The 27,921-nt window shown below is 40.9% G+C and overlaps 2 protein-coding genes across 4 annotated transcripts in view; both read right to left on the reverse strand.

Moving 5' to 3' along the window:
• Positions 1–337: 337 nt before the first annotated feature.
• On the reverse strand, positions 338–11,604 carry SEC61A1 (Sec61 translocon alpha 1 subunit). Its single transcript, XM_017820544.1, has 12 exons — positions 11,520–11,604; positions 10,088–10,155; positions 9,348–9,413; positions 9,179–9,257; positions 8,238–8,369; positions 7,285–7,394; positions 6,923–7,076; positions 6,413–6,573; positions 5,565–5,762; positions 4,984–5,175; positions 3,368–3,444; positions 338–2,687 (listed from the first exon to the last, which is right to left on the reverse strand). Exons 1-12 carry the CDS (start codon positions 11,524–11,526, stop codon positions 2,501–2,503), a joined length of 1,431 nt encoding a protein of 476 aa, XP_017676033.1. The 5' UTR covers positions 11,527–11,604; the 3' UTR covers positions 338–2,500.
• KBTBD12 (kelch repeat and BTB domain containing 12) overlaps positions 8,912–27,921 on the reverse strand; it is a 57,631-nt gene continuing 38,621 nt past the window's right edge. For 2 of the 3 annotated variants that reach the window (XM_017820542.1, XM_017820543.1), the window contains exon 6: positions 25,142–27,778. In XM_017820542.1, coding sequence (XP_017676031.1) covers positions 27,609–27,778 — 170 coding nt within the window. In that variant the 3' untranslated portion in view covers positions 25,142–27,608. Of the gene's footprint in view, positions 8,922–22,341; positions 22,345–25,141; positions 27,779–27,921 lie in introns of those variants that run through there. The other variant, XR_001875751.1, reaches the window with a different exon arrangement.

The following is a 27,921-nucleotide window of genomic DNA, read 5'->3' on the forward strand; positions in this document are numbered from 1 at the left end:
AATGACAACCAAAATCTTGGCTGAACTTCTTGCACCCAGTACCACTATTTTAAGCAAATTTGCTTTCAAGGACTGGGATATTTCTATTCAGAAGGAAGTAAAAATTTTCCCTTACTCTAAGTTTAGGAACTCAAAGGGCATACTGGGAATATCAGCAGCTTTGCATTGTTTCAGTTAACATCCTATTACTACTATCATGCTACAAAATGATTGGCACTGTATCTCTAATGGAAACAGTTTTTGTTAAACTGATACATCATGGCCCCACTCTCCCACTATTTACGTGTGCAGCGCCTTTTGAATTGCAACTCAGAAAAAAACCCCAACAAACTAAACATTAGCTCCAAAGATGCACTTTATTTCATTATAAAGCAGATTTTTTAGGCATTATTTCTTTTTGTGAACATCCACTGTATGACCAGAAGGTCCTGCTTTGAGGACATAGCTGCCTCATAGTAGACAAAGATTTTACCACTAGACAACAAAAATACAGATGCACAGAACAAGTGCTGCTTAGACACTGAAGAGAGAACAGTCTAAACTGCAACCAGTTCAAATAGATGATATGACCAAAAATACAAGTACAGCTCCAGCCCAGCCAGAGCTTCATGCCCAAAAAGTGGAGTCTTTTATATCAAAACAAAGTTTGCATTGGGCTTCCTGGAAAAACAACAACAACAAAAATACCCAAAGCAGAACCACACCACGCTCCTTCCCTCTCCTTTTAAAGTCACTCTTTAACTGTCCCCATGTCACATCACAGTTGTGCTGTGGTGCACTAGTACTTTATGAAAAACAGAAAAATGATAGAACGTAGTGTGAAGTAATAGTGAATGGCTGACAGTGAGAATTTCATGGATTCTTCATCCCAATACTTTTATTCCTTTTCCATTTGTGATCCTCACCCCAGGAGTTTGACTTTTGTTGATAGGCACATCTCTATTCCACATTTGCAGATTCCTCAGGCATTTGGTACCTGAGCTCAGGGCATTAACAAGGGCTTCTGGATGTCATCTGTGCTCCTTGGGTCCATAACAGTCCCACCACTCCCAGCAGAAACAGTGACTCATATACTGTCAGCCCAACATGCAAAAACGCACAGAAGGCATGTTGAAGCAGTGCAGAGAAACATCCCAGCGTTACAACTCCTCATTTTGGTTTCCATGTTGTCAAATACTGATTGAGGAAAAGTGTATTTACAAGACTCGTACACAAATATTTGCATTTGGTCCTAGGCACCTGATTAGTACTGACAATCTAAATTTAAATGGAAAATTAAGTATTATTCTGGTCCATTAAAGCCTTTGCTGTAACCTCCCCAATTTGAAGGTCTGATCTTCAAAAAAAGGAGGAGCCCCAGTACCTTCTGAGAAAGTATTTTTCTATGTACCACTCAAATCCACGAGATTATAGGATGGAAAAGCCCTCTACATAAGCCCCTTAGTGGGGTTATCTGACAAGGGTCTCATATCTAGATCTATAGAAACAGACAAGTAACATACATTCTTTCCACAGTCCTTTGTGGTAATGAGACTCAAAATTCACTAGATATGAGTAGTCAGATAACATCCCGATCGCTACAAGACCAGAATTCATTATCAAGGAGAGAAACTGCTCTAGCAAAGAGCACAAGCAGATTTGCATCTATGCAGCCATAACACCCATTTTTTTTTCAGCCAGCATCAGAACCAGCAGTACTGCCACTAATGGCAATGAAAACTAAGTAGAAGGCTTTACAAAGCTGCCAGTTTGACCAAGTTTCAAAGCAGCAACTCTTAGGCACAGGCTCTGGCAGAATCGAGATTGACCTGAGTTTTCTGCTTATGGAGGAGAGGTGGTGGGAAAGGACACATTCCTTTCTTATTCAGAAACTTGACAACAGTCTCAAGCCGATATTCAACATCTAACAAGGTCTAGTGTAGTAATTACAAGACATTTGGAATTAGAGATATCATTTAGTAAAAAGAAACAACTGCCTTCCAAATCTGCCATACTGAAAAAATATCCAGACACATTAAACACTGTTTGTGCTTACAACCATAATCATGGAAACTTGAGCATTAGATGGAGAGATTTTTCTCACCATTACTGCAAAGGAGCTGCAAAAACAAGTTAAATGGAAAAAATCCCTTCCAAACATTCATTTAACAAACATTTATTAAAACCTGCAAAGGTTTCTGGTTACTAAATTTGAAAGGGGCTCAAAAAAATCCCAAGAATTGTTGAACTAAATCCAAGTCAGAAAGCTGACTCTCCTAACACATAATTAAAAAACAATTTTCTTAAGAAAAAATTTTTTGCACATTTTCCTCATCAATTTATAAAATGCAAACTGTATGCTAGAAAAGTTTGAACATAAGGGAATGTGCTTTGGAAACATTATTAAAATATGTGTTTCTATAGAACAACCTTATCGAGTTTATGATACTTCTTTTCACCTGACTGGCTACCCTTTTGAGAATGTCCCTCCTCTCTTTCCTGGGTCCATGAGAAGCTAGGTTTAGAAAAGAAGAGCTCCCATACTGCCAACTTCACTCTGTTCCTTTACAAAAATTTCAAAGTACTGATAAATGATAGTGACAGCGAGCAAAATTCCAGTTCCAGACCCAATTGCCCCAAGGAAGTCTGCCAGCACAGAGAGGGCGCCGATACAGAGCCCACCAAACGCAGCAGCTGTGGGGATGTACCTGCAAAACACGAAACAAGAACAGAAAAGGGGCCATTAGAGTTTGTTCAGGATAGTAACAAATACAGAGGGTTAGTCACATATGGGATCTATGGAAAGTAACTATATCAGAGGCAGGATTTTTCTAGAAAAGCAATCCCACTGAGAACAGAAAGACCACTACAGAGATAATCTAACCAGGTGGGTAAGAAAACAAGAGGGAAACTACATGAATGGAAAAAAAGTCAAGGGTAGAATACTCTCTTCTCTTATGGGTCTGCAGTCCAAGACAAGGAACATGCAACAATGCCAGTACACTGGGTGAGGAAATGAAAAGCTCAACCTGACTGGAGGGGAAAAGACTGTTATGCTAAGGGAGAAGGTATTAATTACAGTCTACCATGCAACTAAGCACAGTGATTAAGCTTGTGGCTACCCTGAAAAAATTATATAAATGAAAAAATTTAACAACAGGAAAATACAAGCTCCGGAACTTAAGGCTAATTGTAATTGTAAGGTAAGAATAAGCTGTACTGCACAAATCTTCCATTAATGAGATAATATTCTATGCCTCATGCATGTAACATTGAAGCTGAAAGAATATCTATGTTCTAGGATCTAGAACATAGAAGTCAAAGCAAAATTTGCCACGTGTTTGCCCATAACACTTTGCATAAACAGCCAGTGAAATGTGCAGCTCACCTGTTGAGTTCATGTACCATTGAAGTTTCTCTGTGGCCTCGCATTACCATTTGTTGTTCTTTCAATTGCTTGGCAACCTGTATTGAATCAAGGAATGGAGCAAGTAAGTTTAGTGCCATTTGTCAGGGTCAGGGAATGCAGTACTATGAGGAAACAGAACCAAGACACTGCAGTAAATGGTGGTGGGCTTGGGCTTTTTTTTGTATTGTTTTGGGGGTTGGATTATTTTCTGCATTATTCATCTGAGCTTACAATATCCACTATTTTAACTTCAGACTGATTGTAGTCACAGGCACTTTTCTACCTGTTAAATTACACAAAGCTTTTTTGATAATTCCAGTGCTATTGAGAAGAGGAAAATTTGGACATTGGTAGGCTCTCATACATATAATTCAATCCGTGTTTTGCCACTTACTCTTCTCCTGAATAGGGTCTAGTAGATGTTAGTGAAACCATTCTATGAAGTGTTTACTCAGTTTTAGCTTCCACATTCAGTGGAGCTATTTGTGGGGCCATACTAGAAACCAGACTTTAGAAACCTTTCTTGAAACATTATTCTTAAATTGGATTTCTGCAATTATACAGGGTTACAGTGGAACCCTGCAAACATTTTACCGACAACTGCAGGTAACAAAATCTAGCAGGGGAATTTCTGAAGGTGCTTGTCACTGATTCCATGTACTGAAAAAACACACTTTCAGATGCATAAGCTGCCAGTTTTCCACTATATAGTGGAAAACCTTGTTTACATGAACTTAAAATAATTTTACTTAGTATCAGGGAAGTATATTAAAGTGTTAAAAAATGTACATTGGCTTATTCTGATATAAAAACCTGACTATACATGGCTGCAAGTGCATCCCTGCATGCCTTGACAAGCAGCAAGATGCAAGTCCAAAACAAGGGTGCTCATGCTGTTACAGTAACTGTGCAACTATTACATATTTGTTAAAGAATGGAATAAACCATTCCATATGGCTGCCAAACTTGATTTCCTACACAAAACCACACAATACAAACACACCACGATGACAGCTATTTTCCGTCTTGTTCTCCAATTCTAATTTCAGAATGATATAGTTCCTGAATACTAAATATCCTGTAGCAAATGGAAATTGTGAGAAGCTAGGCTCAGGCACATTAATGCACTGCACTATATTCCCCATTATCAGCACTCTCAAGATAAAAATAAAAACCTGTAGTTAATCTTCCCACAAAAGAAGCTCAGAACTCTCTATCCCACTGGCTATTTGAGCTTTACCTGCAAGTTCTTAAGTGGCAACTGCCTTCTACATGGTGCACCTGCCATGTGGCACTGAAGGAGTTCTACCTTTCCTGTTACCTTGCCTGCTCTCACACTGATCAGATGTTTCTAAGTTCTAAATTCCCTAATGCCAGTGAAAGCAACTATTTGAGTTTTGATGTTGTTTTTGAAAAAGCAGTAAAGAAACCATCCTCCCCACTTACAAGAAAGACACAGTCCCTGTTTACACAAATGATAAATACTACCAACAATATTATCAGCAGAACAGCTATTTCAGCAGAAAGTCTTATTCTTGCAACACTCCACCTGTTTTCATCAAGTAAGCTGACATAATTTGCCATTTTAAACTTACATCTTTGGCAGAGGAGCCAGAGACTTCAATCCATGTCTTAGAGAAGAAAGCACAGGAGCCCAACATAAATACAATATAAACAACTGCATGTACAGGGTCTTCCAACACTGAAGAAAAGGACTCTGGAGGTGACAGATAGTAACAGAGTCCACCAACTGGATAAGCACGAGCAGGGCCTCCAGAAGATGTGTCCTGGAAGAAGGAAGAAAGCAGTCACCAACCTTCTCACTACTTTTTAGACATTAAGCTAAGCCTGGGTTTGTATCACCTTTGTGTCACTGTGCATCAGTGACTCAACTATCACAAGTAGTTTATCTAAGCAGAAATGCAATAATGAACAGAAAAAATACTTCTGACAGCAAAGAACAGCCCAAGGAAAAAGGTAAATGAAAACCTAACTTCTACATTCATCACAGCAGGTCTCATACACTACCATTAATTTAAACAAATTACTAATTTAGGAGTTTAGTGTGCATGACCACCTGCAGAAGTGTGTCCTAATATTCAGAGACCATCTTTTCAACCACACATTTTAATGGTGCTTTATAAAGCTGTATGCAAGATTAGAAGGGAATACTCACAGACCAAGTGCCCAGCAGGCTGACCAGTAAGTTGCCACTGAAGCGGGCAGAGAGCATCTGGGAGATGACATACAAGTTTGACACCAGGGCAGACTGAAGAATGATGGGAATGTTGGAAGTGTAGAACAACTTGATAGGGTAGGTGTTGTACTGGCCACGGTACCGAGCAGATTTGATAGGAAGATCCACTCTGAAGCCCTGAAAAGTTTTCAAAAGAAAATCCCCTATTACATCTGTATGAACCCATATCAAAGGCCATAAACTGCAAGTGCAAGGTCTTGACAGCAACAGAAAAAAGCTGCAATCATTTTGTGCAAGTAGACATACTCCTTCCAGAGGGCTTCCAGGGGAACTCTTCTGCAAAGGGCCTGCAATCCTGCAGGATTGTCTAAACACACACATAAAAAGGGATGAAAGATGAAACTTTAGATTTCTTCTGATGTCTACAAGAAGACTGAACAAAAGCATCCAGGAAAAGAAACATTAAAACTTCCAATATTCTTCAACAGATATATTTGCTGCAACAAACAGTAAGAGACACACAGGCCTAGAGACTTTAAAGTATTCTCCAGTAAAATGCAATAGCAGCTGGGTTAGACAATATCACATGTGCATTTTCATCCGGGTTTTTCTTTGTCTTTTGGTTTCTTTTTCCAGAGACCAAAGTAGGTCTCAAGTCTTTTGTGTGGCTACAGCAAGTGTGGGAACTGATTAAGAAAAGGCAGAGCATAATGAACAACCAGATGTTGCAGGTAAAAAAATTAGTCTTGTGAAAATACAGAAGTGAAATGCAGAAGGAAGTGGACCTACTTCCATACAGTTTTACAACCCTCGTCACTCCAACTGACCTGGAAATAAATTACAATGGCAAAGACGAAGATGGTGGCGATCAGATTCATGAGGTTGGGGAGATTCTGACGGTAAAAGGCCTCACGAAGAGCTCTGACTTTGTCTGTACGAGTAGCCAGAAGATGAAACAGAGCAATGATGGCTCCCTCAAATTCCATGCCTTCGAAAAGAAAAGGAAAAACAAATTAGAGGTGAGCTGTGATTATCTCCAAATTTCAGTGCTTTGTTCCATTAGGGATACTTTGGTACTACAGGATTCAGAATGGGATTTCTCCAATTTAAGTTCAGTAAATATCTTGTGTGATACCATAAATTGAGAAGGAAATGTCTTTGTGTTTGGACTTTGCACAGCAGCACTTGCTGCCTTAGCAAGATTCACTACATGTCAACTGCACAGCTCAGATGCCAGTAACAGCATTTGCCATTCGGCTAACACAGTGTTAAAAAAAAAAAAGATATTGCCTTTTTGTACAAAATTTTTGTAAAGAACATGGTCTACACCACATTACCTCGCCCTGTGTTCACAGTGGTGGGGCTGAATGCTTTCCATACAATGGTCTCACAGATATTGGTAGCAATGAAGAGAGAGATGCCAGAACCAAGACCATATCCTTTCTGGAGGAGCTCATCCAAGAGCAGAACTATCAATCCAGCAACAAAAAGCTACAGTAGAAAAAGGAACACAGCATTAGTTTTATGCCTTTCTCATTTTGCTAAGAAAATGACACATATGAAAAGACAAGAAAAGACCATATGAAGAAGAAGATACACTTGGATCCTTTTTTTTCCTCTGCATGTGGGGCAAGCTGTCCATAAGGCTGATTTTTTGGCCCTTTCAGGGGAAGAGTAAGTAGAGAAGACTAGAAATTACCTGGATTGTGATAAGCAGGCAGATACCAGCACCCATCTCCGATGGGTCTCCGTACATTCCAGTCATTACATAGACAATAGACTGTCCAATGGTAATGATCATTCCAAACACTGCAGAATAAAAAGAAAAAAAGTATGTATTTGTTCTGGAGTTTATGACACAGGGCAATCAGTGTCCCACTAGAGGGAGAGCGAGCAAGTGTCTCGTGTGATACTTAGTTGCCAGCCAGAGTTAAACCACAACAGTTGGGAAGGGATGCAGAAGTCACAAGATATTTAAAATCAAGGACAAGTTAAGTTTGTGATCTGAAATCTGGCATGGAAAATAGAAATACACAAAAAAACTCCAGAAACAAATATACTGAGAAGCAAATGGGTTTGGTTACCAAAGACTGCTTTAGATACTGAAAACTCTGAGGGTGTTAAGATACTCCCTTAGCAATTTATGATTCTATTTTCCACTAAATAGATCAGTTAGAAGTGTGGTACAGCATTAAATAGCTAAAGAACACTCATTTTTTTTTCTAGAAGTCATTATCAACTGAGCACAGAGACCCCTTATTGCTGAGAAAGAACCATGCTTGAAACTGCAAAGTATAAACAGCTACAACAAACATCTTAATCACCATGAACTTTTTTTAGGTTAATGCTGACCATCACAGTTCAAAAGCTGAGTCCCCACAGTCGATGTATTGCTTTGCTTATCCAGGGAGATTATGGCAGCAAAGCCAATTGCACAGATACTCTTCCTTTTCACATCTTTCTGAATCTTAACAGCCAACAAGCCAGAGAGCAGTCAGTAAAAGACTGATGAAGTACAGACATCTGTAGCAGAACATGAGCACAGCACAACAGAAAACCACATTTCTGACTCCACCATTCATCACACATTAAATTTACACTTTCTACTGCTGGGGACAGAAACTCTAAACCACAATATGAGCTGTTACTCACATTTCTGGGCTCCGTTGAAGAGAGCTCTGTCTTTTGGGGTGTCACCAACTTCAATTATCTTAGCACCTGCCAAGAGCTGCATGATGAGCCCAGAAGTGACAATGGGTGAAATGCCCAGTTCCATCAACGTGCCTGCCAGACACAGGAAGAACAATGAAAGAAAATACTGGAGTGTACCACACCCAGGCACTTTTGAAGTTCAAAGTTTTTTTTCCCATCCTTTACATCATGATGGAGAAGATCTAAAACTCCAAATTTCCATGTATGTAAAAGGTATCAATGATAACATAAGCTTGTTAGAAGTCAATCTTGTATGCAGTACTGCTCAGTAACTCAAAAACTACGTCCACTGAAAAAGACTTTTGCTGTCAAGAACAGATTTAGTCTGCATAAAACAAGGTATGACATAGACTGATAAGACAGCCCAAATAATAAAGAATGACAAAGTGAACTCAGGAAACTGCCACCATTCTTAATCCATACCTGAATCAGGAAGCTTCCTCAAGAAACTGAAATCTATATAAACTACAGTGCATTTCAATCTTCTGTGAGACAGACTCAAAGATGTCACCCAGGAAACCGCAGCACACGTATAATATGATTTGAAACACAAATCACAAACCTTGGAATATTTACAGAAGATTGCAACAGCAGCAATGCAGGTAATTAGGAACTGTCTCTTCCCTAACCATTTCCCTCAAAAAAATGCTCAAGTTTTATGCATATAATAGAGTGCACACAGCCAACCATAAACTCATTTTGTAAGCTGTGCCTTTCCCAATGCCGCACCGGTTTATGATTTTACAGAATATAAAAAATTACTTTTCCCTCTCTACTTCAGTTTTTTATCTTCATTAAAATAGAGTGCAATGTAAGAACAAGACCAAAACCATTTTCATTCAAGCTAAGAAAGAACTGCCCTCCTGAAAGACTGACCATACCTCTATTTGATGCCAAAATCACTCTCATCCAGTAGAAAGGATCTGCCGAGTCTGATGACATGATGCCAAACAAGGGGATCTGCATTTCCAAGCAGAGATTAAATTAGAGACTTCATAGCATGCTTTAAACATTTCAGCTCTTCCTTAAAAACAGGAGAAGGAAACATACCTGGCAGCATACTAGGAAGATGAAGAGTGTGATAGCTGTCCATAGTACCTTTTCCTTAAACTGAATCTAAAGGGAAAAAACCACAAAACCAAAATCCAACACCAGATGATAAAGCTGTCAAGATAACAAGACCTAGTCAATCAAGCAAACTTTCAGAGTAGCACATTTGATTTTCTTGTGAAGGGACAAAGTACAGGACATCCTAAAGAAAATAACTTACAGTTCATCCCTTTTATCCCACATAAGACCAAGGAAAATTACAAAGCTTTATTGAAAATTTAATCCAAATAAACAAGCTTATGTCAATGGAAGGTAATTCTAGTCCTTCCACAGAAACAAGTCTTACATTTTTATTAGAAAGAGCTTATGATGAGAAAGAAACAATAATACAGAGCAGCTTATTTTAGCAAATAATCTTAGATTAGAATTTATGAAGAAAAGATTTTCAAGTATTGCTGTTTTAACCCACTCTAGTTTACACTCTGTACTCCTCCCAACATCTCACCACACACTGTTGTGGCATAACCAAATCTGCACAACTGCACTTACCAGCAAATATATTCTTGTGCAGCCCCATCCACAACACAGGATGCACCAGACAAGCACTTCACTAAAAACAATTGTGCCAAAAACTGCCATTCTCCCAGCAGGGAGAAGAAACCCCAAATCCCACAAATGCAACCTGTAAACATTTTACAGTATACAAATACAAACCTATGAAGAAAATTTTATTAACTTACCTTCCGTTCTGGCTTTTGGATTTCAGGTAAGATAACGCAGAAGGGCTTGATCACTTCAAGAAATTTTACTGTATGGAAATTAGTTAAAAGACAAAGTGAACACAGAGATACAAGGAATACTGGGAAAAGCTCAAGCAAAATTCAACTTGGACACGTACATTACATATTAAAAAGCCCAGTTTTGGGGATCTTCTGTTGACTGGTTGGTTTGTGGTTTGAGTTTTTTGTATTATTGAATCCTTATCTGTTCTAGATAGGCAGAGATTCAGCTAGTACATTTTAAGTACAGTATGAACTGGAAAAAGAACTACAAAAATAAGTCAAGAGCTTTCCTATTTCACTGTATAGGTTGACAGCACCAAAAAACCCCAGCCATTGCTTTGCATGAGTTTATCAATACCCTTGAAACTTTTACTTCATAGTAGCTTCTCCCTGAGCCTGATATTTGAGAAAAAAGTACCTTGGATATTGTATATATATATATATTACTTGTGGGCCACACAGCTTAAAAATTCCTACACACTGTTCACAAGCATCAATTCTAGTTACTTTATAGAACGTCTTGTGCCATGATTCTCTCCCAGCCAAAAGGACACATCCTTAGATCAGAAAAGTCTGTCTTAGAATAAGCCTATAAATGAAGAAGGTACTTGCAAAGTCACAATTCTCCCATGAGCAGAGAGATCTGATTTTAAACAGAGTTAATGGTAGCCTGGTTAAGACACATCTAAGACTGCACTCATATTTTGGACTGATTTGAACTAAAAAGACACGAAGCACAGAAGAACCGAAACTACTGGTGGCTTCCACTTCATGGCAGGCTGCAACTTCGGTGGCAACTTGGTAACACTTTAAGACCAGCCCACAAAAGATATACACTTATTTTCAAGCGATTATGCCTGAAAGGTTACACTGAATCGTGGTTTTCAACTTAAAGCAAACCAAGATTCTCTCCTACATCTACAACAATATTCCAGTCGGCTACGACGCTTTTCAAGCAGCTTTTCCTCGAGGTGAGGGACTCTGCAGACTCCCACTGACTCGGATCACTCCGGGCTGCAGACACAGTTTATCGTTTACTCTGGCAATGCCCCTGGCAGCGCTGCGCCCCCTGCCCGAGGTGACACCCCCGCCCCGGCACCGCACCCGGCACCTCAGCCTGGCACGGCACACAAGGCGAGCTCCTTCCCCGGGATCAGCTGCCATCCCCGGGAGGGGAGACGCAACAACCCAGCGGGAGCCGCCAAACCAGAGGGGTCCCGCCACCTCTCAGTGCGTGTGGGGGGGGGGCGCGGGGGAACGGGCCAGCGCGGTGCCCGTGAGGGAGGCGCGCCGCGGGCGAGCTCCGTGTGCGAGGGGACCCACCCTTGTCCCGCACGCCCCTTGTCGCCCCCGCCCGACCCCCGGAGCCCCCCGTGCCCCCGGTACTCACTGCCCATGGCGGCCCCGGCGAGCAGCGAGCGGCGGCCGCGGAGGGACACGTCAGGCTCCGAGCGCGCCCGCCCCCTTCCGCTTCCTGCCACGCGCCGCGTCCGCCGCCGCCGCGCACGCGCGCACGCGGCACCGCCCACCCCGTCGCGGTGCGCCTACAACTCCCATCATGCACTGCGACCACAGCGAACGACACCCCCGCGGGATGGGCTCTAGGTTGTCGCGCGGCTTGCTGGGAGTTGTAGTCCAGCCCCACCCAACCGCCATCATGGCGCGGTGGGAGACCGTGGCTCCTGAGCGTCCTTGGGGACGTGGGTTGTGTGGAGGGACGCGTCGTTTAGTTACCAGAATTCTTACGGCTGCTTTAAGAGATTTTAACTGATGTATGGATAAACAAGTGAATAAATAAATAAACACAACATTTGTTTTCTGGTTTTGTATTTTCACAGCAGAACATTTCAGGTCTTTCTCTCCCGTAAGAACCTCCTCGCATGCCCCGCCCTCTCCCCCAACACCGGTGACCTCCTGGTGTCACATATCAGATGGTAGAAAGGCTGATGTGCCTTCACCTAAATAACTCATCTGCTTTTAGCCGTTTTAGAAGTCAGGTATGTAGATAGTTGTCTGGACTCTCTGTGGTCAATGGAGGTACAAGTGGACACCTCTGGAGAAATACTCTACCTATCTTACATGTCTGTTTTCAGATTAGATGAACCATCCTCCAGAGATGTTCATCTCTACTGATTATAGAGGTAACTAAGGTAACAACTTCAGACTAGATACCTATATTTAGGCATCTGATGATGGACACCTCCTGGTGTCACACGGTGTCACACGGTCCCTGCGTGCCTGAGGCTGCATTTAATGCACCCAGATCCCACTGGTCTTCAATAAAATATGAAACACTGGCGCAAATGTGAAGCACTGGGCTCTGTGTCAATGAAGTCACGGTACATCAAGATGTCACTGTGTCACCTGGCAGTGCCAACAGGGGAAACGCTTACAATGGCTGATTAAGGTGGTTCTTTCCGAGAGTCACACCATGTCCTGTGTGCTTTCCAGGCCTTTACAGGGGGAGTTATCAGCGGTCTGAAAGGAAAAGGTAAACAGAAGTCAGAAGAAAGGTTAAAGCAAATAGAGGTGTTAATACAAAGCAATTAAAGGCAGTGTATACACTCTATAAAATGCATAATGGCTTCCACAAATCTCCCTGATATTTTCTAGGTGCTTAGGTATGCTTTGTTTGATTATTTGATCCCCAGTTTTCTGAGATTAATTTAAAAGACTAGCCTAATTCTCATTTCATGTTTTTTTTTCTTTTATTTTTTTGATTGGTGGAGAGTATATTTGCCCTTCTCCAGGCTTCTGAAACCATGCATCTGATCTACAAGTTATTGAAGACATCTGCCAATAGGTCGGAGAATATTTTAGTTTTTATCCATAGTTGCTCATTTCAAAACATCCAGTTTATTGAAACTGGTTTTAACCCACACATTTCTAATTAGAGATAAAGGAGCTGCTTTCCAACTGACATGATGTCTTGCAGAGTTGGTTTGATAAGATTATTTTGACCTACTAATGTCAGCACTGTGCTGATTTACCAGAGCTGATAAAGAAGGGAGAACCAGGAGTGGTTTTGTGGAAGTCTGGACAAGGAAGCAGAGCAATGATTAGGGGATCAGTGGTAGAAGCATGCAATGAGATGCCAGAATTTGCACAGTCACACATGCTTTTTCAATACTAACCTTTGTCTGTGCCACAAGAATAGGGAAAAATATTTAATAGATTCAGTGTTCTTGTGTTCCTGGGTTTTTTAAAATTAATTTAGACAATAAAACAATTTTGTTTTCTACTGTAAAAAAATAAACCTTATCATTACATAGAATTGACTACTTAGACATGGAGGATGAAGACTCATTAGATTTTGTTGACATTTCTATTTTGTCCATCCTGGATCTGAACAACTTCACATTTTGGGTGAAGTGGGTACAGTCTTACAGGTGAAACTTGCCATTGAAGTTCAATTCTAGGTGGCAAAACATGGTTGATGAAAGCAAGCTTTCTTCAGACCTTACAGCGAAAAAAGAAACTGTTTTGCCAACTGCAGTAGAAAACTACATAGAGAAGAGACAAGTTCAGCTCCTTTAAATAATCAGGTATCACTCTGCAGAACTGAAGAGCAAAAGAAACTGAAGATACAGTTCTTGGGGCATTATTACAGTAAAGCCATGTGAGACACCGAGTCAAATTTTGGCCTGATGTGACTTGTGATTTTGACAGTTTATCTTAGAGTACTATTTTGGCAGCCAACTGCAGCCTGTGTGACAAAAATGGAATTTTATACACTAGGGCTGATTTTTATACTGTTTTGGAAAGACCTACTACTGCAAGAGGACTCCACGTAGAGTGGTGCCAGCTGGTACAACTGGAATGATGATGATGAGGAGGAGGAGGATAGCATGTAATTTATAAACTGCTCTTTAGAGAACACAAACATCTGAGAAGCAGACGTAGATTTTAAACAGCCTGTTCTTTTCATGTTTTGCTATTCTTCTTTGAACCAAATCAGTCCCTCTTATATAACCAAGCTAATCCTGCTTCAGAAATAATGTAATTTAGGACCATTAAAAACATTAGTATTCATTTACTGGCACGGAAGTTTATTAGCCAGTGTGTTCCACTGTTTCACACAGTGCAAATCTTCAGCATTTACTGCAAAATTATATGTCTCAATATACCTCTATTGCATTAGTGCAAAACTGATGTTTAATTACTGCTTTAAAAATCAAGTTTTGCTTCGTGGCAACTGACTACAGATGCTGGACCCAATTGTGCTGAATTTGCACCCTGATGCAAACAGTGAAGACTACATGATTGCTGCAATAGCCAGAGGTAAAAAGCAGAAAATAGAGGCAGAGAGAAGAAATGGGGAGAGAAGCACAGATATATTTTCACTCCCTCTAAATAGTTCCTTTTTATTCTAGTGTCATTGCTTGCAGAAATCAGTTACAATCTCTCTTTGAAGAGATCACATTTTTCTCATCTGTGACATGCTCACACCTTGTTCCCACACCAGTACGTTTTACCAGGGTGTCAAGGTTTGGCTGTTGCACTGAGTCGAGGCCTCTCCTTACCAAGGAGGATGAAGGAGCTGCTGTTACCCAGGTCTCATAGCCCCCGTGGGCTGGGATCGCCAGAGGGCATTACAAAGCTGTTTGTGTGTACACGTGTGTAAATACATACATGCAGACAGATGTTCACTTTGCAAAACGTGGCTAGTTAATACCTGTAGCATCACTCTGCAAGAGGGGTCCTGCAATGTGTGCTTGGTCTGTTTAACATCAGTGTTCATATGCAGTCTGATTTTTGATGTACAGGTTCTGCCAGTAGTAGTCTCTCTAACCACAAGGTGGAAGAACTGCTTTACTTATGATGTCTCCCTCAGCTTGTATGAGATGTACACAGCAGTGCAGGCAAGTTTTGTTAGTCGTTATTTAATTGTTACAGTGCATCAATGCCCAAGGGCCACGTTCAGGACCAGAAGTCCTCGTGTTAAGTGCAACGTAACACAGTCCATAGTCCTGCACGGAGCTCCTGTAAATAGATCCCAGGGCCCCACAGAGTGCTCGGGTCTGCAATGCTCCAGAAGATCACTGTGACCTCTTTCTCTGCACAGCACAGCTATACTGTGAGAGATCCCTTCAATTCAGTGAGTTCCCCGAAGAGACCAGCACGTGAGGAGCTCCATGTGATCATGCTCAAATGTAGCAGCTGCATCTCTAATGCTCTGACAGAGCATTCCAGGGAACAACCACAACTGTGACATGCTTTACCTCCCCTTTGCCTGCCACCCCCATGCTGTCTCTCAGGCTGCTTGACAGGTGCTTGTCAGATGTCCTTACTGATTTATTCATGCAGGTAGATGGGCTCTAGAGGTGGTAGCATGAGTGAAACAAGGTCATAAGTCTGAATGACGGCTGAGCACAGACACATAAGGATGACCTTCAGGAAACCCTGAGTAGACAACATTCCTAAAGCAAATTGTTTATAATGCTACTAACCTAAAAGAAACTTAACTGCTAGCTCCTTTAAGCCAACAGCCCAACTCCACTGATTTCATCACAGCTAGAGTTTCCCTTGTAGTCTGTAATCAGGAGACAATCTCCCAGCTTGCCTGAGAAATCTGAGGCAGTGTGCCAGTCACAAGTGGTGTGTTCCCCAGGGCTCAGTATTGGAGCTAGTTATGTTTAATTTCTTCATCAAAGATTTGGACAAGGGGATCAAGGGCAGCCTCAGTAAGTTTGGTGGGAGTGTTGATCTGCTGGAGAAGACTCTGTAGAGGGATCTGGACAGGCTGGACCGATGGGCAGAGGCCAATTGTATGAGGTTCAACAAGGTGAAGTGCCAGGTCCTGCATTTGGCTGTTTCATAGCTGTGGCTATTTGCAAAAAAATTTCCAATTTTGATATCTAAAGTGAGATACCCAAACCACTGATTAAGCAGAATATATCAAAAGAAGTATGCTTAACTTCCCTGCCAGCCATAAGTCTAATATTGCAGTGCATGAAAGCATTTCCAACATCATTATCAGGACATGAGAGGTTAACTGAATGTCTTTCTACCGCTTTGCATGAAATGTTTTGAATCCTGAACTCCTGTTATGACTCACACCCCCATTTCTCAAACTTGTTCACCCAGGTGCTCCTAGATCACTTTATTCCGTGCATTTATGACAATACTTAATAAGGTATCTAAAATACTGTATAACACTGTACCTTTAATGAGCTGTGCTCCCAGCTGGCAGTATTACAGCACTGCTTTCTCAATAACTAGGATCCTGATTTCTGGCTCTGATAAAACAGGCATTCTATATAACACACACTTTGTGTAGCACAAAGAGTTGGTGGCTAAACCCTGATCCTGTCAAAGAACAACAACAAAACTCCAACAGGACCAGCATTTCATCCCGCATCTTCAGGTGAAGCCTCAATATTTCAAGTAGAAACAAATTGTAACATGTAGTTTTGCAATGAGAGCAGCACTATTGATTCAGAAAAAGCTCAGTAATAAAGCTACCTTCTGTTTGCTAAATTATGCCACAAGGAGAGATTATAAAAATTATGGTAAAATTATGCAGATCAGCAAACAAGGTCAGGCAGATACTTGCCATTGTCAGGAAATACGGTTGAATTATATGCAAGAAGGGTGAAGAGGTTTTACATCCTTCCCTGAGGGGATGCAGTGTTGGCTAATGCTGGCCCCAGCATCAATGCAGACCGGATTGATAAAGGCTGGTTCTCAGCTGGCAGCCTACAAATTGTACCTGGTCATGGTGAACCAACAGGTGAGTATTTCAGCCAGACTGGAAGGCCCACAGCTAATACAAGGTTAAAGTCTTTCTACCGTCTAAATGCTTCCCACATGTTCTTTTCCTGCTTTTTTTTTAAGGTTTCTGAAGTCTTCAACATGGTTTTTATGTAAGAAAAAACAACCCATAAGTTGGTTAATTTTCATGCCCTGCTTGTTTTACTGTGGCTTATCTAACTGGGTTCTGTAAAAAAATTATAATAGAGCTAACTAACCCAAACGTGTTATATTTCTAGGGGATTAAGAACTAGCTTTCACTTATATGATCTGTTCTTTAATCCTCAAACTATTAACTTGGAACCGTTGTTTAGAGACAAAAATACCCAAAGCAAAACCAACAAACAACAGGGTTTGGAACATTAAGAAAAAGAGTGCTTGCCTTGGAAATACTGATGCCAATTTCCCTTAAGGGCCTATAGACTAGTAACCAGATACATACAGCTCTGATAATGGACTCATTTACATAAAACCCACTGCCAGCTTGATGGGAACAGTCACCCTGTGGAAATCGGCCAGGACTAGAATCATCCCTATTAACCTGAGAGCCTTTACACCTTTACAGAGACAGCTTTTGGCACAGAGCATTAATTTCACCTAGAACTTTATGAGTCATTAGCAAAAATACCTTTCATACTAAAAACGCAATGGACCTATATTTGTGAATGGAAAAATACCAATAAGAGGAGGCTCTCTGGTTTACAAGTCAGCAAATCTTAAATGACGCTGGATCCCTTTAGTCCACTTGGAAAGTTCTGACAGCGGCCAAAAAAATAACGACATGAACACTGGATTTCTGCATCAGCTGTTGTTTTTCAAATCAATGTTCAGATATCGAATTTGAATAACCTCGTGCACACAGTGACATGGAGTTACACTCCTCACTTGTACATGAAGCAGTTTTATTGGGGTGCACACAGAGTGGGGCTGAGCTCTGCTTGTAGTTGCATAACTTTTTCATGAAATGAAACATGTAATACATTAACATTTTTGCATTTTTGCATGCAGTAATTATCATATGCATACTTGAAAATAAAATGCTGCACATGCAAAATTCTGCTTTTGATCCTGGAATATAACTGATTTCTGTTTAATTTATGGATATTTGCAGCTTGCTGAATAATTCTGTGAGTCTTTCAATTTTGATCTCTTGACAACATCAGCTTTTAAATATAAACTGTTTGTAAACTACCTTTTGAGCTACTTTCTCTCTTCTTTTTTTTTTTTTTAATTCTGAGCAGCAGCAGCAGAAATTCGTCAAGTAAATTATCTTGTAACCTTATAAGCTGTAACCTGGGCTGTTCCGTTTGATATGTAGTGAAAGAGCTTTGATTTGATTTTTATTGTATTTCGTTCAAACTTTATTATAAAACATCTCCCAGGGACACTTGCATGAGAAACACTTTGCAAGTAAAAACAGCATTGCATTTCCAGTCTCCCACTCTTAAAGGTTATTATAACATTTTTATCATGCTTGCTTATCTCCATAATATACCACTGTATGGTAGACAACTGCAGCAGTTAGGTCATAGAGCTAGATGTCTCTATAGGTTTTTCTAATGGATTTTCTTTTCCCATACAACAAAAGGGGTTTCAGTGTGTCATTAACCCAGTGACCAGTGCTTCTGCAGTTAGACTGTGGGCTGTCCCCAGGCAGCTATATTTCTGATGTTCTCTGACTCCAGTTTTGTCTCCACTGTTTTACCAACATGAAACTTCGTGTAGATTTGTGACAAGTGCCTCTCAAAAACCTACTATAATTTAAATAGAGAAGATTACCTTTGTGGGTGACTCTTTTTGAGTGGGTTTTATGTTGATCCCGATAGCTGATTCCTTCTCTAGAACTGATCCACCCATATTTTTCGGTGGAACAACAGTGACTTTCAGCAGCTGGATACTTTCAGGTTTGTATTCAGGTTGAGCATACAAAGTGCTTACTTGACAACTCTTTCCTTCTAAAAATTGAGGTTTAAATCCAAACTAGATATAAATTACAACGTGTCACATCTTTTTATCAACTTCTGATTACTATTTATCTCCCAGTCTCAGAGAAAGCTTTTTAAAATACTAATAGGATGACAGGCTTGGGTTGATCCTGCTCCTATTACAATCATTTGCCAAAAATCCTACTGGGTCATAGCCTCTGAGTGGATCACATCCCTGTGGATCTCCTAATGCACTTTATAAAATGTATCCAGTAAATCCTGTAACAACAGAAATATGATTAAATACACAGAGCACAGATGGTTCCGAAAAACCCCAAGCTATAGCTTCACTTTGAATTTTTACTTATAAAGATTTACTTTCCTTATAAAAGTAGGCCGTAGAAATCTTTTTCAATATTTATCTAGCTCAGCTAGGGAAATAAAACAGTAACTACATGCTGATCTGTGCAATATCATAGAAGTGCAAACACATTGAAGTCCTCAAATGCAAGCGAGCAGGCCCCTGGCCAACTGGGAAGAGCAAGAGAACAGCTAACATGGCTGAGTTTTATAGACATGCCAAGTGGCTTAGCAGCCTTTGCTGAATGCTGCTATTACAGCGGCTTGCCTGAAATAAGAAACAAAGAAATCAGATTAAAGACTGAGCTGCTTAGGACAGCAGCATTAATACAGCAAATTTCCTGGCAAGAGAGCTGTGATTTTGGGCATCAGATGAGTGCTCCATGCTGCAGTGCTGAGCGGGGGTGGATTCTTAACCCATTTTGAAAAACACTGAATGAAAACCTTTAGGAAGGTTTTATCAGCTGTGAATACTGGAAAGAGGGTGAGCTTCCTATCCTGTGGTTTTGTTCATATGCTATTTGGCATCTTTGTGTAAGAGCCTGAGAAGCCATCAAGCAGTAAGCTGTTAATGCACCAGTCGCGACAAGGCTTTGGAGCAATTATCAATCTCTGTGCAGTCTTTGACTGTTTGTCCACTTAGAGCACTCTGAAGAGCCAGCTTTATAGTGGGCTTACTCCAGAGCTGAGGTGAATGCTGGTGCATCAAGGCACAGTTTGATGAGTGAATTTTCAAGTGGCAGTGCTGGCACAAGCGGCTGCCGTTCCACCTGTTAGTGAGCACTTGTTCCCTGTGCCTCTCTCTGTGCTGTGCCAGTATAAGCAATTTGTAGCTTCATGACAACATGGACTACAAAATGATCTGGCTGCAAAAGACTTTTTCAAGTCCTGCAGCTGAATTACAGAGTTATTCTTTTTCATACTCGTTTAGGAGTTCTGACTGCAACATGAGTGAATACCTTAGTTATCTTCAGTTGAGCCTGACAATTAATGAGAGCAGCGAGCATGTAACAGCTTGGGCTTCATGATGGGCTGTCCAAGCCAGCTAAAGATCACGCTGAATTGCTACGACAGCTGGCACCTGGACTATTGAGTCTTCACATGCTAATCACTACATCACATCACATCACATCTGGCTTGGGTACATCTATTCAGCTTAAAATCACCTCTCACAACAGCAAGATGGCTATAGCTATAGCTTTCTTAAGTGCAAGTGTGTCCCAGCTGACAGAAAAGAGGGGCTAGAATATATCAGAAACCTTTGAAGACCACTTTTCTTCTTACTTTTTTATCTTCTTACCTTTACTTATACATTTTGTAATCTACCTGTAGACTGTTTAAGTGGTTAAGTGGGCAACACAGCCTTACAAGGTGTCATCACGGAAGGATGGTCAAGGAATGAGCAAATTAAGAAGGCTTTAGGTTTTACTTAGTTTTACTCAGTTCTGTAACTGAGCAAGTGGATGCCACATTGTTTACACTTCAGCAATATCCTAAAACCCTTTTATGCATATCCTGTAGGTGATTCCTTGGATGCAGCAGTACCTTTTAGTGGCTAGTTAATGCATCACAGGTTTGTTACAGAACTCCCTGGAGAGCTGAAGCTTTCCTATCAAAGATGTGGTAGATCATCTAAATTCAGGTCTCAGTTACCCTGTAAATCTACTACATTTCTGCAAAGCACCTTCTCTTTCTTTGCCTTATAACAACTGTGGCTATCTAAGTGGAATAATTTATTAAATCAAATCTGCTTTGAGAAAAATACAGTTCATTCATCTTTCTAATTACTACTGTTCAAATTTAGCCTCAATTAGTGACCTCTCAATTCACTGAGATTAGTTCTGCCTGTGTACAAGCGAGACTAGCTATGAAGGCACATGTAATAAGCCCTACATTTCTTCTACTTAATGTATCACAGGATTAGATATCTGTTGTTGATTTTCTATGAAGCAGTAAACAAAATGCCCTTGTTAGCTGCAAACATCTCCTTTCCCAGGAAGGCTCAATTTCTGAATGCTATGGACAAAAAATGTTATGTTCTGTTACCAAAAATCAGGGAGATGACAGCAGTGTAACAATGTTATTGTTCTACCATTGTATAACACTTTTTAATATCTGTTTCTTAACATAACATCACAGACATGAGAGCCACTCCCTCTAAAAACACAGCAAGGCAGATCCACAAAATGAGTAGAGGTGTATTATTCTAACTATTTTACATAGGTGAACCTAGGAGGGGAGACCAAATGCCCAAGGCTAGTAAATGGAGTCATTGAACTGAAAACACACTCCAGAGGTTCAAATTTCCAATCTGTGCTCTAGTTACAAGACATCACCCTGTGATTCTCCTCCTCATACTGGAAATTCTGGAAAAAACCTATTGAATGGCTATCATAGCTTTTTATGTTTGGATTCAGCAGTTGTTTCAGCCACATTCGAAAGGAATGAGTCAGAAATTTGTGTATGTGGGAAGTGGTTTCCTCTCACATTACTGCATGTATGGATGAAATACATTTCCTCTACTATGAAGTTGCTGAATGAGAAAATAAAGTAGTGCAGCTGACTGGCATTTTAGTGGTTGTACTTCGACCCTGATAATGAAAAGCCAGCAGCCTCGGGAGGCCAGTTTGGATAATGCATTCCATAGGAAAGCTGATGAAGTCACTTGCATTATTATGAAAGATGACTAGAATAGGACAAAGTGGAGAAAAAATACCAATATTAAAACCAGATAAATTAGAGACTCAGTTCTTTAGTGAAACCTGGCCTGGCTGAAAATGCGGGAGGAAGTCAGGCTTTAAGACATGAGCTGTAGTGAGATAATGAAGACACCTCCCTCTGTGCTTCAGTCAGTTTTTCTAGCAACTAGTGTTCAGAAATCAGAGATAATGATAATGGCTTGTGCCTGCAGTCATTACAGCTCTGGCACGCACAGTATGCAAGGCATTTAATGTCAAACTTACCAGCACCACGCAGGGAGACAGCGGCAGGGCTAAGTAGAACACAGGTCACCTGCCTTCCAGCCCCAGCTGTAATCAGAGGACCAGTGACACTGCAGAGCAGGGAGGTTTTATTTGGTATGAGAATGAACAGCAGAATTTGGCCTGGGGCTAGAACCTGCCCAAAGATGAATGTCCTCCAATCCCAGGGGCTGGGAAAGAAGAAAGATCACACGATCTTTCTTCTGTCCTTCAAAGATGATTTGATCCGGGAGCAATAAGTTTCTGTAAGGTCTGGAGCCTGGTGAACACCCTAGGTGGCTGTCCCTAAATTCTGGGGAACTAAAGGGGAAACAAAGGAGTTCAAGGGCTGGTCAGACAAGTGGGCTGAGGGCAGAAATGGGATTAAGGGAAGAGAAACAGAAGAAGCTTGCACAAAGCTTTCAAGAGAACTCTGAGCTTCTGAGGGGAGAGCTACATCCAGCAAAAAATTGTAGAAGAAGGAAGACATAGGGGAGTAATAAAAGATTTCCCCATTTGTTCCTTCCCTCAGCAGGGAATTTAAGGTTCTTTTTGACATGAAGCCCAGAATTGTTCCAATTATTTAAAGACCAGCACCTTTTTTAAGTACTCTGATGAGCGATGCAGAAGACACAGTTGCTAGGTATGTTTTATAAAAAAGGATCTTACTGCTGTCAGTAAAGAACTTCTAAAACTAACCTTACACATATGTATATAAAACACATAAGAGTGCACATCATGGGACAGTCAAAAGCATTTTTGTTTGAAGGTAATTCCTTATGGCAAGGCAGGCCAGTCTGTCAGGAGCCACAGCTTCACACCACGCTGGGTCCCTCTGCTCTGGCAGCACAAACACGTGGCCCCAGCCTGATCTTTGCTGTGGTTGCAGTCATGGGTGATTAGTAAATCATTCCATCATACACCAGGCAGGGCAGTACACACCGAGGGACATTCACCAAGAAAGAAGGAAAGTGCACTTCCGGGTACTTTTTATGTCTATTTTAGCCATTTTCCAATATTTCCTTTGCTTTCAACCTCTGCATGTCAAATGATAGCAAATTGCAAATGTACTAGTTCCAGCTGAGCACAACTGGGGGTGAAATAGCTTTTCTTTGAAGCTGGAGCTAGAGTCCACTTGAAAAGCTGTAGGGAGAGGCACAGACATTTGCAGATGAGTAACTGAATTTCTGACCAGGTGATTTTTCAAAGCATTGTGATTCATGAAACATATTTTCAGAGGAGCTGCATAATCCATTAGGAGAGCAACCTGTGAAAGGGATCATCCCCATAGCTAAGATAGCAATCACTAGGTAAACAGCTTATTAAAAGAATGTCATCATCTACCAAATCAGCAGAAAAGCAATATAGATCTTTATGAAAATATTTTAACATAAAAAGAAATTATAGCATTTTCCCCATTGATTTTCATTTGATCATGGATCTCATTACACATTTCAAGTAGATTTAAAAGTACAGGATAAGGATCCAGGGCCAAATCCTTTTACATCTGAACCATGCCTAGGAGGAGATGGGGAGGATCATTCATCCCACCTTGGCTCCACTGCGTGTTGTAACACTCTGGGAGCACTTCCCATGTCTTGCTGCTGATCTCAGTTTTGATACTCCCTCAGCCTCTTACCTGGAGCATAAATGGGAGTGCTGGTAGAGGAGCTGACAGCTCTGTGTGCACAAAGGCAATTTTCTTTTGGCAAATCAAGGCTTTCCAAGCGCAGTGTGTGTCTGCTGGAGCACAGTGCAGACACTTCCCCATAAATTTCGATATTGCACACGTGCAAAATGTGTGTGTGTTTGCCTGGCACGGGCAGGGACTGAGGCAAAGGCAATCCCAGCAGTGGTGTGTGAGGGCGGGTAGTCAGATGCCTGATGGTTTACATATGTGGGCAGTTCCTGTGACCACACATATGAAAACAGAGATGAGAAATCTGTAGGGGTCCTTATGCAATCAGTTATATATGTACAATTTCAAAATAAAACATTAGCGGGGGATAAAAATGGAGAGCTTCGATTAGCTTTTTATAGCACTTCTTTTTTGGCTTTACTCCCTGCATGCCACACAAACAGCTACCTCTCCAAAATTTTTCTTCATATTTGGGAACCAGTGATGTAACTTCAGCACTTCAGGTGAAACTTGTATATGCCTTTGCTTCATAACCCCTCATTCATTTAAACAGCTAGTAGCTTCCAGCACTGCTTTATTTATATTTTAGAGTAATGGGTGATGTCAAATCAGCCTTGATGAAACATTCAGCTAACTACTGCTCAGACTGAAAAGGGCTGCAGTAAAGTATTATTTCAGTGAAACCCACAAGCTTGGAGAATGCATATTCTGTAATTATTTAATAATTTTTCTTGCATCAGGTTTTGTCATAAAAGAAATTAAGACTCTTAAGGACTTTACCAGCAATGTGAGTTTATCCATGGACATAGCAGACCTGCAGTATTCTTATAGTCTCAGAAGGATTTTGGTTGAGATCTATACCTCTCAATAAGTGTGCTTTCTTCCTCTTCCTTCCTCAGCCAAGCTACATTTCCAAATATTGGTTTAGAAATTGTAGTCACCCCAAGGAGAACCCGTGAACTACATAGGGACAATATAAAATGAAGAAGTTAGTGCCCCCATTTTAGATTTAATCCAGAAAAAAAATTCTCCTGCTTGACATACAGTGCTAGACATTCCAACTCGGGCAGAAACTGAGAGACACACACAAGTGAGAGTCCCCACTGACAGTCAGACCCTGTGGGCAGCAGGAGAGGTGGTGCTCAGTGCACACAGGGGGAAGGTCACTTGCCAGCGCTGCATGAAAAATAAACCTGTCAATTGCCCACTACAGCTCAAGATCACTGATTGCAAGGTCAGTATTTAAAATATGTCATTACTCTCCTCAGTTATTAAGTCAGACCTTCTCAGAGTACATACTTTCCTTTCATCCAGCTCATTAAATATCAGTCAAAAAAGCAAAACATATGAAGCGGGAAAGAAACAGCCAGCTCACTACTGGAATAAAAGTTTAATAGAGGGGTGTCAGCTGCGTTTTACATACATGGTCAAATATGACTGGTGAAAGCCTGCAAATGTCTTCCTTCTCCCCTTCAAATATTACAAGTAGACTGTCTTTCAGAGAGTAAAAACAAGTAGATTAACCCAGGCTTTAAACCTCAGGAACCCTAAGTAATAGACCATAAAGCAGAGACCAAAGGAAAATAAAACCCTTTTAAACATTATTCCTTAAAGCAAAAAAGGTGAAAGAAGCAAAAGCAGTACCTACAGTCACAGAATTTCACAAGGAAACACTTAACATATGCTCAAGAACATTGCTTCCAGCTGCCCTAAGAACCTCGTAGAGAAGTTAGAACAAGATTACCTTTACTTCACAGTAACAAGAAAAGCCAAAGAGTTTCCAATATTGGATGGTTATCAATTGGAAGAACTTTCCATTGAGTTTGTTTAAAAACATATTAAAGCAGAGTTTGCCTCCTTGATCTTATGCCTACAACTGCACTTAGCGACCAGAGGGGTTAAGATTGTAGGAACCGGCCGCTGATTTGTTCTGCTGAAGTTCATGCTTGTCACAGCTCTGTTCTAGGCAGATGATGACCTACATATGAAAAAAGAATGGCTGGATAATACAGAAATTATACAAACACAAGAGTTTAGGCTGTCACACTCATTCTGCTTGGGAAACATAAGGAGAGACAAGTGATTATCTGCTCACAGATTTACTTCTTTTCTACATGTTTTCCTGAGTTTCTTCTCCCCAGCTCCCTTATTATCTGAGCACTTCTCAGTGTCCTACTAGTGTTATCAAATAAGATTTAGTGACACTCATGCTAGTAATTTTTACATGACAGATTAATACTCCCACGGGGTATTTTAGAGAATAGTTCATAAATCAGAAAAGTCAGAATTGGGAAAGGGCTTTCGGGTCATCCTCTCCATCCCTCTCTGCCATAAGCATTTCAAGCAAAAAAAAATCCAACCAAAAAAAATAGCTGATACTTTTGGAGCCTAAAATAAGACTGAGAAAGAAAATAGAGATGCTCTGAAGTGCAATCCTGCAAATAACTATGGATGAACTACCTGATGGATTCCCTCATTTCATTGCCAGTTCTTTCCTTTTAGTTTTGTTGCTGCTTTTGTGGGATCAAAAGCAACTTCTTGCTGACAATGATCATGACAATGATCATTCTCATATTGTCTCATAAAGTATGATATATCATACTTTACTCAGTGTTTGTCTCTGACATTCATTCTGCATTGCAGCATACTGTCATTTGCAATTGTGGCCCAAGAGCACAACTGAGATTTCCAATTCCCTTGTCTGTACTGCCCAGGCAGTGAGAGACAGATACACTGTAAGGTAGGCTCCAGAGAACTGATGAATAGTTATTGGTAATTTAAATGGGATGGTGGTACTATAAACAATTTTCTCTCTAACCTACTGTCTTCAAGCTCTACAAAGGCTAACTATGCCTTCAGAAGCACTGTTTGAATTATTCCTCTTCCCTGTGATTATAGCCAATTCTGTTGGTAGAGACTTTACCTTATGCTATTTCATTAAAGCTATTCCTATTATATAAAAATTTATTGTTTAGCATGTCTATCCTTTCCCTGTAGCTGCAAAGCTGATATGCAGATAATAATGATCTGCTTTGTTATTTTGCATCCCCTTCTCCATCTCTCAAAGGGAGTTTCCTAACAGAACTCTAAGATCTTGGTCATAAAAGGCCTTGTAACAGATAGATTCTATGTGAAAATTTAGGATTCTTCTTGTCTTTGGTGCAGACTGACTAACCTTGCTGGAAGACCTTCTTGTTGCCAAAAGACTAGTTTTCTACTAGCACAGGTTCAGCTCTAGTGGCAAAGACAGGACCTCTTGACTGTCCTGTCTGTGGGTTAGATAATGTTTGCTGTAGCTTTTGCACTTGGCTAATGAGTTTTTGTTTAAAACAAAGGCTTGTCTATGTTTTCCCTTTGCATCAGTAAACTATGGTCTGGCACTTGTTTTCATCAGTTAACTTCATATATTTCTTAGCTTCCTGGATAGCTTAGTAGAACCACGTGTGATGAACAGCAAAGGAGGGTTTTCCGTGGCTAAAGCTTTCTGTCATATGTCATGCTCTGCTGTGAAATGAGCCCTGGGCTGCCCCTTGCCTGTGAGGCAAAGGGTCCCAGCAGCCCATGTTGTGCCCAACACTGAAGCTTGTGCAGCCAGATTGAAGATGAGAAGCCAAGCACAAAGACTGGACAACCCTGACTTTCAATCACAGAAGTGCAGAGTACCAGTACTAGCAAATAAAGCATTGTCCAAGAAGCACAGCCCAAAGGCAATTCTGTCCTTAACCACATGTTGCCATTTTGTCTCTGTGGCACTCAGCTCTCACCCAGAGCCAATGCAGCATTTGTCTCTCTACATTCTTCAGTTTCTGCAGAATCTGGAAGCACTGAGAGTCACTGAACTTCTATTGGTCCACTAAATCTGGGGGAGGAGGGATAAGATCCCGTGGGTTCAGCCGGGCAACAAGGCAAACATCGTAACTGTCGTGCATGAGGACGTTGGTGGCCACCACATTCCACTGGTTCTCCCACGTATCCAGCTCAAGGATCTCTTTGGTGATAACCTCGTGACGAGCTGAAAGACAGAGGCAACAACAGCAGGCATCAGGAGGCAAGTCAAACAGGATCAAAGAGGTTTTTGCAGTTGTTATGACGACCCTTCTGAAAGGGGGCAATAAAGAGGTAATTTCTGTGGTATGAATGACTACACTGTGTGAG

The sequence above is a fragment of the Lepidothrix coronata genome, unplaced genomic scaffold (assembly GCF_001604755.1).
Source record: "Lepidothrix coronata isolate B3197 unplaced genomic scaffold, Lepidothrix_coronata-1.0 Scaffold84, whole genome shotgun sequence".
NCBI lineage: Eukaryota > Metazoa > Chordata > Aves > Passeriformes > Pipridae > Lepidothrix > Lepidothrix coronata.